Source organism: Blennius ocellaris, assembly GCF_963422515.1.
Source record: "Blennius ocellaris genome assembly, chromosome: 7".
NCBI lineage: Eukaryota > Metazoa > Chordata > Actinopteri > Blenniiformes > Blenniidae > Blennius > Blennius ocellaris.
The window spans coordinates 9,530,101-9,544,444 of record NC_137656.1 but is presented as its reverse complement, the minus strand read 5'-3'; the positions used below and the strand labels follow the sequence as shown (position 1 = coordinate 9,544,444).

The window sequence follows — 14,344 nt, the reverse complement described above, 5'->3', positions numbered from 1 at the left end:
TTTGTGTTGTGATGTGGGCCGGACAGCAGCTTACTCAACTTAGCTCGGCCAATCGGCGCCGGGGACGGCGAGTGATCCACTCCACCTGATGGAGATTGTCTGGAGGATAACAGAGTGGCCCTGAAACACTTTCCCACAGAGCATCGGAGGAGCCGGAGCTGAACACACACACACACACCTGAACCTTCCTTCAGAAAGGCGACTGAACAGGTGAGTGTTTCTTTCTCTATACAAAAACAAAAATTGTTTGAATAGTTAGCTTTTAATAATTGATTATTTCTTACAATATCCATGAGGATGTTGGTTTGTTTTGCTTTTCTTCAATGTTTTTCCCCCAAATTTTCTTTATTTTCTTGTCAACATTAAATCAAATGGACAGTTTTTAGTTGTTTGTTTTAAGAAAGCACACATTTTTCTACAAATAAAGAAATGTTTTCTATTACTTGAGTGCCTGTGGTGTCGTAACCATAATCTGAGAGTCTCTGGATTATTCTCCAGCCAAGTGACCTCGAGTAATAATAGCTCCAGTCATCTTGTAAGTGAACACAGATTACAGTGAGCACCTTTTGTTGACGGCACAGTGAATTAAGTCGTGTGGCTCACGGCTCATTTAGCTCTTGGTGGAAGATGCATTGTTTACTAGAGTAAAAGTTTTTAAATAATGACGTAGAGATAAATAGCAAATGTGTTATAATGGCCATATGAAATAAAAAAAAGTTATTACAAGAAGAGGCGACCCACTGTTTTCATAGTGTGCCAATCAATGAGTCAATCATACTTTTGCTTTTGCTACAATCTTTATTACATAGTTTGAAGAAACTTTTGAACTATGGCAAAAAAAAAATCAAGGTCCTGGGATTTATTTTGTAAGCTGAGGTCACACTAAGTTTTCATGGTTATATAACCTGCACATTTCTTCCAAATCAAATTGGAATTAATCTCGGTGATTTGTTTCATTTTGAATCTATTCAAAAGTACATAACACTGCTTATGAACAGTCAGTTTTTGGGGCGTAGTAGTTTGTTCTTTCCCAGGCGGATGTTTAACGGCTCTGTATCATTCTGTTTCGGCTGATGCAATTTAAATTTGAAACTATCAGAAGATATATATGAATAATAAGTACCTGGAATGTGCACAAGAACAACAGTGTGGATGGTCACTGAGCACTGGTACAATGTCTTCTGTTTGTACTTAATTACTTGATTGATATTGTGTGTGTGTGTGTGTGTGTGTGTGTGTGTGTGTGTGTGTGTGTGTGTGTGTGTGTGTGTGTGTGTGTGTGTGTGTGTGTGTGTGTGTGTGTGTGTGTGTGTGTGTGTGTGTGTGTGTGTGTGTGTGTGTGTGTGTGTGTGTGTGGTGGGGGTCCTTATAGTCCTTTTTATTATTTCATTCAAGTGGTTTCCTTTCACATCTTTGTAGTGTGGATTTCCTCCTGGCCGCCACTGGAGGTAGAAAATGTTGCTTTACTCTTCTCATAGCAGGCCCTTGTCCACAGACCCACCCCAAACTGTGTCTGCCAGGTCCTAATTAAAAGTCTTTAGGGATTATGAAAACTGATCTGATCCCAGGTCAGCGCCGCTGTTAAATTGTGCTTCGGCGCTTGAATAAGATTTGTTTCTCAAAGCTGGATTTAGAGCCATGATCTGTGCTGTGCTTAATTTGTCAACAACGTAAAAATACCATCGAACTAAATCTGCACTGAGAACATCTCATCAGTCATAAACGGGGATGGGACAAAAACAAATATGCTTACATAAGTACAGATTGAGGGTATTTATACTTAGAATCGCGGGCATTAAGAGAGAACTGTACTATTTACGAGAGGTGAAACGAGGACTAAAAATGTGTTCCCCATACAAGCACAAGTGGTTAAATTGTTCTCAATCACAGGAGAAAATGAAAACTATTCTTCTCAATCAGTACTGAAAGAGTCACTTTCAGTGGCAATCTGTTCAATTTCTTTCTTCTACAAAGAAGCCAATTAAAGGTTAGACATTATTTAAAATGTTAGACGTATTCAGAAGAGATTTATGGTTTTTATTGTGGCAAAGTAGATTATTTGCTTTCAACTGTATCTAAGTGTGAATAAATGGCATAACTAAATTACAGTAATCCAAGTATTTGTAACAAATACACACACACACACCTCTGAATAACAACAATTCTCTGGGTTTTTTTTTTTTTTTTTTTTTTTAGTGCTTTCAACCTCAATATGAATCAGTGAACCACTTCCGCTCGTCCTCATTTATTTTCTTAACCGTGTTTCCACAGAGTAAAGAATCATGCTGCAGCTGCAGAAGCTTCCCCTGGCAGTGGCCCTCTGCGTGCTGCTTCTTGCCGCGCTGCTCCCCGGCGCCGAGGCCCGCCGCGGCCGTGGAGGCGGCGGCTTTGGTCGAGGAGGAGGAAGCGCCGGCCGTGGTTGGGGCGGTCAGTCCTACAGGCCGGCCCCTGTGGTGGTCCAGAACAGAGGCCCCAGTGCAGGTAAAGTCGCCGGGGCGGCTGCTGCGGGAGCCATAGGGGGCTCTATGATCGGCTCTGCACTGAGCCGACCCGGGTACGGTGGAGGATACGGCTACGGGGGAGGATACGGTGGATATGGAGGAGGATATGGAGGAGGGTACGGCTACCCACGGTACGGTGTTGGCGGTGGCGGCTACGGCGCCAGGCCCGGCTATGAGTCCGAGGGCTCCGGAGACATGGAGTACTACACGGGGGCCTCCAGCGGCCCCATCTACAACAGCATCATCGTTGTCATCGGCTCGCTGGTGTCTCTGCTCCTCGGCCACTGGATGGCACTCCTGTAGAGCCGTTTCTAAAGATAAATCCAGGGTCAAACCCCCGTCCAGAAATAACCAACAACCTCACCGAGAAGAGGACTATAATTAAAGACTAAATGACCTTTAAAGAGTTTATATATATATATATATATTTATTTATTTATTTTTTCTTTTGGCCCTTATTTGACCCTCCGTGAGGACAAGAAGAGGAAATCAATGTGGCACCATACTTCAGTCGGGACAAGAAGAAAACACACCAAACAATTATCAATGTTAGTGAGATAATCTGATTAACAACGATCTGCACTGTATCCTGGAGTCTCAGTGTAATATTATGGAGCTCCTGTTTTTGTTTTGTTTTATACTTTTAACAAGTGGTCACGATTTTACTGGTGTGAATAACTGAGTGTTTTTTGGGAAACATTTGACCAAAACTATCTGAATAGACTGAATTAGACGTGTAGTGAAGTCTACCTCAACAGTCTGGGTCAGAGTTAAAGAGCAGACGAAAACACAACACAGCTCAGTGCAATTCTTTATCATGTAATTATTTAGACTTCATGCAAGTTTTGTTTGCAAACAGCCTTGTTGAATATAAACATACGCTTCATTTATTTTTGTAGATTTTTTTTGTTATACATAATAAACAGGCTTCTATGTTTGGATTTTCATTATGAGTAAACATTTAAAAAAGCATTTGTGTCATTTGTTGTTTGTTTTCTTTTTTTGTGGATTAAACTAATGGAAAATTAAAAATTGATCATGTTATTCTGTTAATACTTTCATTCACAGTGATCAGAGGAGCAACCTGGAGAATCGTGTGATCACAAAGTCAAGTGAAATCAGGACTTGTCTACAAAATGTTCAAGTTATGATGACATGAATCACCCAAACATTTAAGCTCAGCCGTCCTTTGATATTTAACACCACAATAAATGTTTCCTTCAATGAGAGACGACACCAGAGGTCATTTATACAGCCAAGTCATTGCCGACCATCCATTAGTCTTCTGTACATCTTTAAATTTATGGCCGTGCGGTGGTGGACTTGGTTTTTAGACTGTGGGGGGAAATAATAGAATAAACACACAAGACTCGAACTGGGAGAATTCTCGGTAACGCCACAATATTAGAGTGCTGCCATTATCAAACGTTTTATTTTGCTTTCAAATGTTCACAACAAAAAACTCTCCACCAGCAGCCAGGACGGATGCTGTTCCCACAAAGCACATTTGTTTATTGACGATATCTGCTCTGAGACGTGACGCAAAGCACGCACAACCAACACTTAATACTCCAGTAAGACATATCATTTTCTGAGAAAATCTTGTGTTTGGTAAACAACGTTCAAATCATCTTGTTCTGGCGTGTCTCACAGCCATGCTGAAAATGGAAAGGGTGAAATATGTTTAAATCACGTGATCACAGTGATAAAAGGCCAGTTCATTGTGAATCAGGGGGCAACTTGGTTACATTTTAATAAAGAAATTAAAAGGTGGTTGCTCTCACGAGAGACGCTCACATTCATAGCGACATGAAGTTTTATAAAGAGTATAAAACACAACTGTCCTTGTTATCTATTATCATTTTTATTTATTTCATTCAGTGCAGACATGTCAAAAACATATACATATATAAATATGTTGTTTCCAGCAGGTTCTCATACAAAAGTGCTCAAAGTAACTGAACAAATCAATACGTCAAAAGCACACATGATACATGAGAAAAGATATTACAATCAAAGATTCAGTGGCTCAAAGCTGACGACTGGATATAAATGGCTTAATGGGGGGGATTTACACACCAGCAACATGCTTCAGGATTAAAGCTCATTTCATCTGTTTATCCATCTTCTCTTGTAATATACCCAGTTTCAGGCCCTGAGAGGCCCTGAGAGGCGCTAAAGGCCCGTCCATCCCATGGAAAACAGACACAAACAACCACACACACACACACACACACACAATTGCAGCTACAGACGATTAACAGTACACAATCAACCTCAGGTGTATAGTTCTGGAATGTTGGAGGAAACTTGACTACCGAAGAAAACTCACACAGGCTCAGGGGCAACATGCAAACTCCACTTTATGTTCATTTCTCATTCAATCAAGGAGAACATGAATACCATCATTTATACTCAGGCTTTTTTTTTTTTCATACTGTAAACGGTGTGTCTCTCTACTTCTTTGTCTCCCCTTCATTATCGCAGCTCGTTCATGACCTAATTTGGGAGCATGTTGCTGTTGTGGAGCATCAGTAACGTGCCAATCGCCGCAGCTAAAAGCCCCTGAAATTCAGTCTTCAGCCCTCCAACGCGTCCAGGCAGCCTCTTCATGAACTGCTCGGAGTAATCCAGGTACAGCTCCAAGCATCTCCTGGCCTTCATCTGTTCGATCAGTGCTGGGTAACCGATCTCCACAATGCTCACCGTGTCATCGTCCTCCACGCCGCTGGCCACCAGGGAAGCTGGTCCAACCGGCTCGGCTTGGGACTGATTCAGAGGAGGGAGACTGGAGGCTTTGGGGGTCTTGGTGTTTACTGTGGCTGTGCCGTTAATGCTGTCTCCCGTCTTGGTGTTTACTGTGGCTGTGCCGTTAATGCTGTCTCCCGTCTTGGTGTTTACTGTGGCTGTGCCGTTAATGCTGTCTCCCGTCTCGGTGTTTCCGGCTGTCTCCGACTCTGAAACCAACGAGACGACCTCATTCGCGTCTGTTTTAGCTGGTTTGTCTTGGGATTTTTTACTCTTTGCGGGGAGGTCAGATCTCGTCATGCACGACTTCATGAAACTATCGTAGGTCTTGGCCTGGGAGGGTGCATTGTAAACGTAGTCTCTGCTGTAGTCGTTGATGTTATTTGAGCGAGTGCCATATTTTGCGTACATGTACCGATTGTAGTGACACTCCTGCTGAGAGTCCTGAAAGTGGAAGTGGGGGCGGGGGAACCTTCCTAAGCCATAGCCCAGGGCCATCCTGGTCATAGTCACCTGAGCTGCTGCCGTGGCTGCACGGTGACCAAACCCTCTGGATCTAGAGTTGGGGTACAGGCCGATATCTGAAATTCTGCGAGAGTATGGAGAGCCACCCCAGGTCTGATAACCCCCATAACCAAAACTACCGGCATAGTGCGGACTCAGGACTTTGTTGTTTGGGTTCTGGTTGATGTACCCCCCCGGGTAGCCCCCCGGAGTGTTGTATCTTCCATGAACTACCACCGCCGTTTGTGGGTAACTGGCTCTGGATCCTTGTTGGTTGTTGTTTGACTGTTTGGGAACTGTGCTCTGAGATTTGGTCTGACCTTTTTGATGATTCGTATTGGATCTTCCATGTTTAGGTGAAGTGGATGTTTTCCCAGACCAGGCTTTTGATCCTGATCTTGATCCTCCCCTGGTCAGTGAAAAGGGGATATGAAATACAAGCAGTAGCAAGCAGAGCACCAACAACAAGTTCAACTTCATCTTCAACCTGAAGGGACGGCGGGGAAGGGGAAAGGGAACATGCCAGAGTGAGAAAGTAGAGAAAAAACTGTTAATGACATGTAAGCGGATCAGACAGATTCATTCTACTAAGTTCAATAAGTTGTTGTTTTTTTGTTTTTTTAAATCTCCTTTATTCGACGGTAAGAAAGTTGTTGATGTCAATGTATATTTTAACACCATCAGACCCATGGAGTAACATGTATGCCAATATTTTATTAAGTGATTATAAAATGCATTCATACATATTAATGTGGTTTTGTTACTATATTGATGGAGCCTCTTGGGTGGTGTACGGAAACTCACTCTGATAAGAGACTCAGACAGTTGTTTCCCTTCTTTATGACCCATTGCTTGTTTATCAAAAGCACGTTGGAGTCGGACCACAGTTTCCCCCCCCAATAAGTGCGGAGGCAGTGCAAAGAATTGTCTATCACCGTAGGTGACGGAAGCATCTGTTTCCAAAGATTTACATGCTGCCATTAGGTGCCACACCTCAGTAAAGTGTTATGAGGGACTCGGGTTGAATTCCCAGTTGCAGGTGGTGGGGCATTCTGTGTAAAAACTGGTCCAAAGATGTATTTATTTATACATACATACATACATACATACATACATACATACATACATACATACATACATACATACATACATGCATGCATGCATACGCTCCTTTGGATATGAATTGGGAACATTTAACTGACTGTCAGTCCAAGTAACAGTAATAAAAAGTAATTATTGAGCGAACAGTTTGTACTTTCACTTGCCTATAATAGTGAAAGTAACAGTGTTTGTATCCTGGTACTCATGTTCAGTACTTTTTTTCCCACCTCTGTTGATTTACACGATGCCAAAGACAAGATCAACGCGTTTCTTCCAGTAATTACTATTATTTAACATCTACCAATTGTACTTAATTAATTAATGAATTGGCCGAAGGGCGTGGCCGCTGCGGAGGGTGGATGTGCGAGAGCTGCGCGTGCAATGTCTCCCAAACATCATCCAGTGACATTCTCCGGTGATGCAGATGTGAGACGGGTGGTAAAGCTACAGATGCATGGAGGTAAACACGCGCGGACGCTTCCCGCACGCGGCGCATGCTTCTCTCGGGCTGCAGCCACTTTAATCAGATCAGAACTGCAGTGTCATTGGAAACTGAAGAAGAAGAAGAAGAAGCAGATCGTGCCTGTCACTTCCTAACTAACCAAAGCGCAGATCGTTCAAATACAGTCTCACCTTGACTAGTTGCAATCCCTTCTTCCAGACGGAGTCTCCTCAGAGCACATCTCCTCCCCGGGTTTGCATCCTTCTATGAAGCTCGTGATAAAAGCTCGTGCCCTGCGTGTTGGTGGGGCGTGGACACGATCACACAGCCAGAGGAGGAGGGCGAGGCTTCCCCTTCACTCAGTCACTTCCCAGCATCTCCAGCCTCATGATGATGATCAATGGGTGATCTCTGATCCTCTGCATTACCTCACCGACTGGGATCACTGCCAGCATTCCGCATGCAAAGTCACACTGTCCTTCTCCTCTGTCCAGACATGAAACAATATTTAAATGAAAGAAAGCTACAATAAAAAAAAAAATCTTCCAGCTTTGTTAGAATATCCAAAACTAATGCTGCTATGCAATATGACTCATGACACAGGTTATAAAAGTATTATCGTGTAAATCAGATTCAATTTGGGTCATTTATTTTAAACCTGCTCTGATTCTTTCTTGCCTCACTATTATCACACTTCATAATCAGTACAAACATACAGTACATTCATGATTAAAGCTATATTTCAATGATAATATTTATTCATTGTTTCTTGAAAACATTTCCTTAGAAAAAAAAGAGGCACTAATATACAAGAAGTATTTAGACTCTTGAGTGAGGATTATTGGAATATCAAGTTCTTTTGTTCGGATCAATATAATTCATAAGAAGATGCCAAACCTCTACAGAAGATGCCCGAGCTTTGTGAATTACAGCCAGGGAATTTTCCATGAGGGCAAGTGGATTTATTCATTCTTTGATCAACGAAGACCCAGGAGAGAACCTCGAATGGAAAATAAGTCTTCTTAGCAGCAGTTAAACCTACAAATATGTGCTCACCTGGTGTTATCTCTGAGAGCTGAGTCAAATTTCAAAATCTTTCCCAAATTCTTGGTCACCTTGTTCCAGAAGTCATAAACTGAAGGGCATTCCCAAAACACACATGAACGTAACTCCCAACAGTATTCTGGTTACATTTACTGCAGTTTGGACTGTCTATAACTTTCATTTTAAAAACATCCATGTAAATTGATGTGCTGGGTTTTTGGATGAAATAAATATGTTAGACCAAATCAAACTCATATCCTGTCCCTCTCAGTCATGCTACCAGTCAATCACGCCCAATCATACATATCTTGGAGGTTGTGGATTCCTCCAACGGACCACTTATTATTGAAACATGGGCCTGTAGTAAATTATAGTTAAGCCAACCTGGGGATTGGTCACAAAGTTTAATATTACAGCTCAGGTGATTTTGTACATCAGACCAGATTTGTAATAAATTACTAATAATTAGTCCAAACGTTCTCCGTGCTTATAGTTTGTTTGGTTTAAAAAAAACAAAAAAAACAATGATGGGTGGCAACTTGACAGAATGGCAACATCTCATTCAGCCTTGCCATCAACAGACTCCCTCAAAAAAGCATCAATACTGTAGTTTATATTTACATTTGTCTGATTATGAAACAATATGGCATGATTTCTATTTAATTTCCAGTCATCTCCATGTGTTACATTGAATGTGGCATGACAGCATCTTTTAGTGCTAAAAACTCTGATCAAAGATCACAAGAGTCGTGACATTTAAAAAAAAAAAAAAGTAATTTCTTTAAAAACCAATTGTTCAGACTTTGGACTCTGAACAATATGCATTAAAAAAATGTCATCCAAATCACTCTGAGGGCTTTCAACTGTAAATCTATTAAAAACAGAGTAGCTATCCATGAGGCCTGTGGAGAAAAGGATCTTAGTCATTTCCTGTTCAATAGAAAGGCTTTCAGCCACTTTCTGGCGGCATCATATTTCTGTGGAAAGAGAAGACCAATTAATTGTTTTCATGTGCTTGAAATTCATCCATTCATATTCCCCACCGACTTCATCCAGACTGGAGGTTTCAGAGCCAATAAAGAGGACGGTGTGGACGGTGTGGACGGTCTGACAGGGCTCATAGACAAAACCTCATCATCACACACTCACACCAATAGTATAACTGCATCTAAATATGTCTTTGAAGTTAACCAGGCCTGTACATCCAACCACAAGCTGATAAAGAAGAATGAAGAATAGATAATCACCTTTTTTTTTTTTTTTTTTAATTGTTATTAAAAGCAATTATGAAGAATATCAAAAGAAGGGCACGCACGTTTATTGGCTGTATGTTTGATGGTTTTTACAAGAGTACTGGACAATATCTTTATTTTTAAGTGTACAATATTGGGCGATATTAAGATAATATATAACTATTCAAAAATATACTTTAATTTTGGTATACAGGTGATACAAAGAGAACAAGGGAAAAAAACGTTTGAAAACATTTGGTGTCCAGATATGAATTAATTGAAATGTCACAGATGGATATTATATTAAACTCAAAAACAAGTCAGCAGAAAAACATGACTGATGGACTTTTTTTCCTAAATGCATGGAGCTATATAAGCAGACTGGTTATTAAAGAGGAACATGAAGCTGTCAATTGCAAATTGTGTGCAGTTATAAACAAAATCATGTATTCAAATACTAATCCATTGTGGGTAAATGCTCATGAAGACTCAGTGTGGTCACAATCAGGAAACAAGTATAGGTTAATATCAGTGCATCCTGTGTTTGATGCTGTGATTTATACTTTAGGACCTCTGAGTTTTTATTCATATTTCTGTGATAATAATCTCCCCTGGATGGGAAAGAGAAAGAAAAATAATTTCAGGGAAATGAGGAGGGAGACAAGTACATCAATTAATACATCATAGTACATCAAAAGAGCAGCACAAGTGCAAAGTACACATGCAAATGTGTAAAAAAAAAAGGAAAAATAAAAGAAGAACCTTGGCTCAGAATCAAACCCAGGTCTGTTTGCAGTGACGTCAGACTGCTAACCTCTAAAGTGCTACCACACTCAATTCACATTGTCCAAAAGAACAATTACAAGCAATAAGAAACTACGATTACCAAATACACAGAGGATATATTTTGTTATATACTTACCAGTTGAACTATAATCCAATACATATGTTGAGGAGTGCACAATGTGTAACGATTGGCTGTACTATTTGTATTAACTGCAATATTCACTTTCTCTTTGTGTCAGACCCATTTCCATGGCCAATCAATAAATCTACATACCAATATCAAATCTGTTTATCCACCTTAACAGATTTTATGATAGCACCAGAATTTGAAGTATTTCTATACACTTTTACTGAAAATATTTTTTTTGTAGGGACTTTGAATCAACAACCATATTTGTAATGCTCCTCAGTGTTTTATCCCCTCATCGGTCTCGTTGCTTTAGTGCAGCTCGTTCTGCATGTTAATGCTCAGTATGATCAGTACAATGCTGGTGACCACAGATAAATGTCCTCCTAAACCGATCCCCAGTCCCTGCACTCCACTGCGGGGTGTTGGTGTTGTCTTTTTCATCAGTTGCTTTTCAGCGTAGACGACGTAAAGCGCTGTACATCTTTTGACCTTCATCTGTTTGATCAGTGCTGGGTAGCCGATCTCTACTATGCTGACTGTATCGTCATCATCATCATCAGTCGCTGCATTTTTAAACAGCTGTGAGGGCGACTTATCTTGAACTTGTGGAACTGAAGGAGGGTTCTTCTCTGCAGTGGTGTTGCTGTTTGCTGAATGGCTACCAGGCCCAGAGACTGTTGCAACAGTAGTGGTGTTAATTACAGCGAGGAAGTTAGTGTCAACAGTCTCTACTGTTTTATTGTCATTGACCTGTGAAGGTGGAGGTACAGAACTCGTAGAATTGCTGCTGGTGGCAGTAACTGTGGCAGCAGTCGTTTTTACAGGAGATACTTTTGTTGGCATGGTTGTGGTAGCAACAGGTTTATTTTGCTGTGTTTTCTTCTCTACAGGCAGAAGGTCTGTTCTTTTCATGCAAGATGTCATGTATTTATCAAAGGTCTCAACAGTTTGACTGAATGTGTAGTCTCTGCTATAATCGTTTCTATCAGTTGACCGGGTACCATATTTCTTGTACATGTAGTAGTTGTAATAATACTCTTCTTCTGGGCTATGAAAGTGGAAATTAGGACGAGGGAATCTTCCTAACCCATATCCCAGGGCCATTCCTGCCATCGCCCCACCGGCAGCTGCCATTACTGCAGTACGTCCAAAACCTCTGGACTTATCAGAGGGTGCGTATCCCATTGCATTTACAGAGTGAGAGAACGGAGAGCCACCGCCACCGCCATAGCCCCCATAACCAAAGCTACTACCATAGTGAGGGCTCAGGATTTTGTTGTTTGGGTTGGAGTTTATGTAGCCGCCTGGGTGACCCCCATAACCTCCTCCATATGGGGAGCCCTGTGCTGGGTAGCTGCCAACCGGATAGCTACCACCAACTGGATAGCTCCTACCAGGATACCCCGGATGCTGAGGATAGCTGCCAGGGTAAGGATAACCTGCTGGTTGCTGAGGACGGCTTCCTTGGTTGGGGTAACCTCCTGGTTGTTGAGGGTATCCTCCTTGGTTAGGGTAACCTCCTGGTTGTTGAGGATAGCCTCCTTGGTTGGGGTAACTTCCTGGTTGTCGAGGATAGCCTCCTTGGTTAGGGTAACCTCCTGGTTGAGGATGGCCTGCTTGGTTAGGGTAACCTCCTGGTTGTTGAGGGTATCCTCCTTGGTTAGGGTAACCTCCTGGTTGAGGATGGCCTGCTTGGTTGGGGTAACCTCCTGGTTGTTGAGGGTATCCTCCTTGGTTAGGGTAACCTCCTGGTTGAGGATGGCCTGCTTGGTTAGGGTAACCTCCTGGTTGTTGAGGGTATCCTCCTGGGTTAGGGTAACCTCCTGGTTGAGGATGGCCTGCTTGGTTAGGGTAACCTCCTGGTTGTTGAGGGTATCCTCCTTGGTTAGGGTAACCTCCTGGTTGAGGATGGCCTGCTTGGTTAGGGTAACCTCCTGGTTGTTGAGGGTATCCTCCTTGGTTAGGGTAACCTCCTGGTTGAGGACGATCTCCTTGGTTGGGGAAACTCCCTGGTTGTTGAGAATGGCCTCCTTGGTTGGATTGTGTGGGTTGTTTAGAGTTTTTAATGGTTGTTTCTTTAGACTTGCCTTTAGATGGCTTCTTAAAAAGTTTTGTCAGTCCACCAACCTTCCCTTTTATGCCAGCTTGCGAAAAGTTGATACCAACCACAACAAGGAACAGACACAGGATCGTTATCGTAGTCAGCTTCATCCTGGAGCAGGAGGTGGAGCCAGGAAGAAAAGAAGCATAAAGAAATCAGTAGGTGAACGTATGTTATCATTTTTCCATTGAGAAGGTCGTCACTCTGACAATGTCATGAATTACAACATAAGTCTCGAGTACCTAAGTGTAGACGGAGCTCTATTAGTCATGATAAAATGGTCATACTACCTCAAATGAGAGATGTGGACAATGGCTACTTGTCAGAGTCTCAATGTTGTTTTAGTAGTTCTTCACTGTAATTGCTTGTATTCTAGTATAACTGAATTGAGCACCTGGAATCGACGTTTCTCTGTGTGCATCAAAAATCCTCCTCCGCTATAACATTATGACCAACATACACTGTTAAGTGCAATTCTTTGTCTCAAAAAGTAAAAATATGAGGATCTGGGGATATTTATCTGAAAACATAAGTGAAGTATTAGATTGCATTGAGATACGCTAACATACATTGCAGCCTTCGTGTGCTTTCGTTCCACACAGCCTCACTCAGCTCCTGTCAACTTGATCCGGTAAAACTGGCAACCTTAAAATAGACTCTGTCCCGACAGTCCAATGCTACCTCGACCCTGCTGGTTGCTGAATGTCACTTTCAAAGCTCTAAACTTTAGTTTAAAAGTTCCGAAAAGAACACACAGATGGCCTATACTGACCTTGTGCTGCGTCCACAACACCGATGCTTGTTTGGATAGTAATAAAAAAAATTAAAATAAATCTGCTCCTCCTATCATTCTCATCTCCTCCTACCCCCATTTGAGGGTAAAATTCCAACCCCTTTCCCAACAACACCCTCCCCACTCCCAACATAAACACGAGTTTAAAAAAAGCAGCCACAGGCTGGAACATTTATTCTGATATATACAAAGGTTATTTTTATCAGCCCATGTGATTATGATTGGGAAGGATCAGATATCCAATTCCCACTGAGCCACAATTAACCTTTAACTCGTCAAAAAGACAATAATAGCAACTGCCATGTCACTTTTTATATTCATGTGTGTCGCGGTTTTCATTTCAGTTATTTTCACCCAAAAACTGTGAGTAGATATTTCTGTAATTAGCTGCGTATGAAGCATAAAGTTGTTTCCGCTTTGACAAATCTCATAGAAATAACTTTCAATTATTTAAAAAGTATATCATTGTCAAAATGACAAAGTACCATTCAAAGTGTTTTATAATTGGAAGTATGTAGAACTGACCCTCCTAATTATTAAGCAAATATAGTAGTAAACCTGTATGAGGTTATTCGCCGTCCTCGGGCCTCTCAATTACATTTTGTCTCGCATAAACACTGGACATTTTCTCAAATCATCCGGAAATTCTAATTATATGTAATGGACTGAGTGGATAAAGCGTGCAAGTGTAAAACTCGGTTTAAAGATTTTAGAGGTCATTTTGTTCACTGGATTTTCAGTACCGGTACATTGGATTTATGTTATATGTGACTGATGGCGCCATCTGCTGGCCACAAAAGCCATCCTTTTCTTTGAGCCACTCCTTTCAGGGGTCCTCTACTGTCACACCACTCATCTCAAGCTTCATTTAGTGAGAAAAAAAAAAAGAGCTGCTCTATGATTCACATAGTGTCTACTTTGACTTCCTTAATGTGATAAAGTGCTTTTTATCATGAATGAAT

The 14,344-nt window shown here is 41.5% G+C and overlaps 2 protein-coding genes across 2 annotated transcripts; one reads left to right on the top strand and one right to left on the bottom strand.

Annotated features, from left to right (window-relative positions):
- The first annotated feature begins 138 nt into the window (after positions 1-138).
- sprn2 (shadow of prion protein 2) lies at positions 139-3,355 on the top strand. Its single transcript, XM_080499708.1, has 2 exons — positions 139-210; positions 2,272-3,355. Exon 2 carries the CDS (start codon positions 2,283-2,285, stop codon positions 2,802-2,804), a length of 522 nt encoding a protein of 173 aa, XP_080355834.1. The 5' UTR covers positions 139-210; positions 2,272-2,282; the 3' UTR covers positions 2,805-3,355.
- A 1,003-nt stretch (positions 3,356-4,358) lies between these two features.
- On the bottom strand, positions 4,359-13,312 carry prnpb (prion protein b). Its single transcript, XM_080499977.1, has 3 exons — positions 13,159-13,312; positions 10,805-12,700; positions 4,359-6,327 (listed from the first exon to the last, which is right to left on the bottom strand). Coding segments are annotated over exons 1-3 (3,225 nt in total). The 5' UTR covers positions 13,161-13,312; the 3' UTR covers positions 4,359-5,000.
- Between the last annotated feature and the right edge of the window lie 1,032 nt (positions 13,313-14,344).